General features: G+C 33.5%; 1 protein-coding gene across 1 annotated transcript; it reads right to left on the bottom strand.

The window, feature by feature from the left end:
• Positions 1 to 1275: 1275 nt before the first annotated feature.
• Positions 1276 to 1716, bottom strand: LOC115991308. Its single transcript, XM_031115017.1, has one exon. It carries the CDS (start codon positions 1714 to 1716, stop codon positions 1276 to 1278), a length of 441 nt encoding a protein of 146 aa, XP_030970877.1.
• Between the last annotated feature and the right edge of the window lie 1910 nt (positions 1717 to 3626).

Below are 3626 nucleotides of genomic sequence, written 5' to 3'. Positions count from 1 at the left end.
CGCAATAAAGTAGAGGGCAAACAAAACATTTTTCATGTGAATGACTCAAAAGAGACTATAAAGAGAGTGAAATTCACCTAGCTAGAAAACTACCCAAAAAAGAAAAAAAAAATCAACCCAGAGTTGCAGGGTCTACGTACAAATCCTATCCAAATCAGAATAGAACAACAATGTAATCACCCATCTAAAAAAAATAGAAAATATAATTTTCTTGAATTAAACTAAACCTAAAATCAATAACACAAAAAACCCATTTGTTTGTAAAACTTAATGCTAAAGTTTCAACACGTTCAAAATTTTGATATGATTGAAACTTTATAAATGGTTAGAAGTTTCAAGGAATTTAAAACCTGCACCAATCACCATCGTAGCATCCCCATTAATGCTCCCACAAAACCATTCAAGCAATCTCAAGTTCTTCACAAATAAATTGTACTGAAACTCGAATTCCAACACTTGGGAATAAGGGTCCCCCCCCCCCCCCCTTTTCTTTTTTTGTATTGAACTAATTTTTGCATACTTCACCACTTGGGTTGCCAATAGTCAAGAGCTTTCTTGTTGTAATTCATTGGTTAACATTTCTAATGAAAATATTTAGGTTCAAATCCTCCCACTTTCAATTATCAATATATTCTAAAAGAATTAAAAATTGATGAACTCATAAATTCTAATATTTTTACCAAAAACAAAAACTCATCAGTTAAACTCATGATTTTAGTTTTACGCTAAACTATCGAAATTATTATTATAATAATAATAATAATAATAGAAATTAGTAGTAGTATTTTTTTTTTTTTAAGAGAAAACTTGAAAGGAAGTTAATTTTTTATTTTTTTTAGAAGAATTTTTCTTTTTTGGAGAAGAATTTTTTAGAAGAAGTTAAAACTTAAAACTTGATTTTAACAAGACACCATAAATTAAAGAGAAGTGCTATGTTTATAACATTTTCACAACTAATCATAGATGGTAAGTTGTTATTAGTTTTAATATGAATTCACAACTTAAATTACTTTTTTGCACCAATAACAATCTAAAACTTAAAATTTGTTGTGAAAGTATTGTAAACATACCATTTTTCTAAATTAAATTGAAGCCATGTTTTGTCAACTTAGCTTAAAATCATGAGTTGAAAGTTACAATTTTAAGAAAAATCATAAATTCCAACCCAACCACAAGTATGAACTTAGGACATATTTGGTAGACTGTAATAGACGCTGTAATGTAATAGTTATTTTTTTTTTTCCTCGAGAAGCCACACACCGTGACAAATTTTTTTTAAAAGCTTGGGAAATCAGAAGAAACAAAACGCAAAATATCTAGTGGAACATTCTCCATCCAAACTAATACAGGAAAAGAAAACCTTGCTCTTTGGGTTAAGGCATGAACCACAGAATTGCCTTGCCTCCTTACATAAGAGAAGGACTTGATTTGTAATAAACCTGACATAGACCAAATGTCTTTTACAATATGACCAACACTAGGCGACGAAAAAACTTCATTATCAAGAGCCTTAATGATAACTTCCGAATCACCTTCGAACACTGACTGCTTAAATCCTAACTCCAAGGTGAATTGGACTGCCCTCCGCGTTGCCAACGCCTCAAATATTTCAGCTGAATTGGGTTTTTGTATTCTTTTTGATAACGCTGCCATGCCCTGACCTGCCTGATTTCTAACCACCACCCTAATCCCAGCCTGATCAGATTCTGGAAACATCGCCCCGTCGAAATTAGTTTTCCACATCATAGCTTCTGTAGGTGGTTTCCATTTTACATCTTATGGCCTTGGAGCACGAACAGCCTGACTAAGTGTTTCTGAAATTTGATTGGAAGTGAGGTAGCAAAGTCCATGATCTTCCCAAGAGGCAAACACGGTTCGTTGCACCTCATTTTGTTCCGCCTGCACTAGATTAACCAAGCAATAGAAGCAAAGAGCTCCAAACACTTCGAGTGCTCCCCAACCAGTGATACCAGGTCCGAAAATGACACCACCATTGGGAAATCTTTCCTCAACCACCCAAACCCCGATTCCCAGACCGTAAGAATATTTTTGCAATACTATAGAGCATGCATCGTATTTTCGTGCTCACTTCCACAGAGCTGGTAGGTTGGATCATCCAGGACCTTTCGCTTGGCTAAGTTGGACCGTGTTGGTAGTGCTTCAGAACACGCTCGCCAGAGAAAAAATTTTATTTTATTTGGTACATTCATCTTCCAAAGCTGCTTCCATAAGAGCTTTTTATTTGCCGTATCTGATACCAAAGCCTTCTCCATTTGCTCCCTTTCACACAGCAATTCATATCCAGTTTTAATAGAGTATTCACCATCCCTACTTCTTGGCCAAATCAAACAGTCAGCTTGGTGAGTGACACATAGAGGTATTGCCTTAATTTTCTCTGCTTTGAAAGGTAGGAAAAGATGATCAATCCATGCACAGTCCCAAGTCTTGGTATCTTGGTCTATCAAGGAAGATACACGCACATCACCTGGGGTAGCAAGCTGTGGTGAACTGATCCTGGAAGGGAATTTCCCAGGCAGCCACTTGTCCCAATAAACCCGGATTGTTAAGCCATCTCCCACTCTCCACAACATACCATCAACTATGACTAATCTAGCATTCAATATACTCTGCCATGCATATGATCGGAAAGACTTTTTGGCATCAAACACCGTTCCAAAAGGAAAGTATTTGGCTTTAAACACCCAATAAAACAGAGAATTTTGATCATGTAATAACCTCCACACCTGTTTTGCAAGCATGGTCTCATTAAATTTGACCAAGTCTTTAAAACCCAAACCTCCAAGCTCCTTTGGTTGACACATGACCTCTCAACTTCTCCAATGAATTTTCCTTTGCTCTCCACGTTGCCCCCACCAAAATTTTCTTATCAACATCTCAATATCATGGCATAGACCCACCGAAAGTTTAATTATTCTTTAGTTTGGTTATGTTTTTATTACAAGAAATAATCATTCTTTATGAATAGCTATTCTTCAAAATGAGGAATAATTATTCCTCTTTAAAATGTTGTATTAGCTATTCCTTAATAAATGCAACAATTTCAAAACTTAATATATTTCCAAATAAGCAAACTTTCCATATACATCTAATAATAATAAAAATAAAAAATCATAAAAAATAACACATATCTCTCTTAAATTTAAAAATAACAATTTTTAAGGAGATATAATTGTATAAGTAAGAAATTTCCTAAAATAAATGTTAAGTATTATTCTAATGTTATAACTCACAACCAAACTAATGAATATTTTTAATTATTACATTACAACATATTTTATTCATAATAATAAAGATTACAATTCTTGCGTTAATCCTTATTCAGTGTATTAAACGTACCCTTAGATATCATCATATCATGAGTTGGTAAATGGTAATCAAGATTTTAAAATCCCTTAATCTGTCATTATAATAAAAAAAGACTTTTACTTATACAAATACCATTTATTTGATTAGTTGGAATAGAAAGTTATAATTAAAATCGGAATCATGTGCAAGATTGGTGGAAGATTTTTATGTATTGAAAAAAAAAAGGAATAATTAATTAAAGCTAATTCGCCAATGGGTAAACGGTAAACAGCCTTGATTAGTCAATTGATAATGGTGGC

Source organism: Quercus lobata, chromosome 5, assembly GCF_001633185.2.
Source record: "Quercus lobata isolate SW786 chromosome 5, ValleyOak3.0 Primary Assembly, whole genome shotgun sequence".
NCBI classification, from domain to species: domain Eukaryota; kingdom Viridiplantae; phylum Streptophyta; class Magnoliopsida; order Fagales; family Fagaceae; genus Quercus; species Quercus lobata.
Note: the sequence above shows the minus strand (reverse complement) of the source record. Positions and strands in the feature narration are given on the sequence as shown.

Excerpts from the sequence above, each read along its gene's own strand:
- LOC115991308 (XM_031115017.1), bottom strand. The coding sequence starts at position 1,716 with ATGTTTCCAGAATCTGATCAGGCTGGGATTAGGGTGGTGGTTAGAAAT.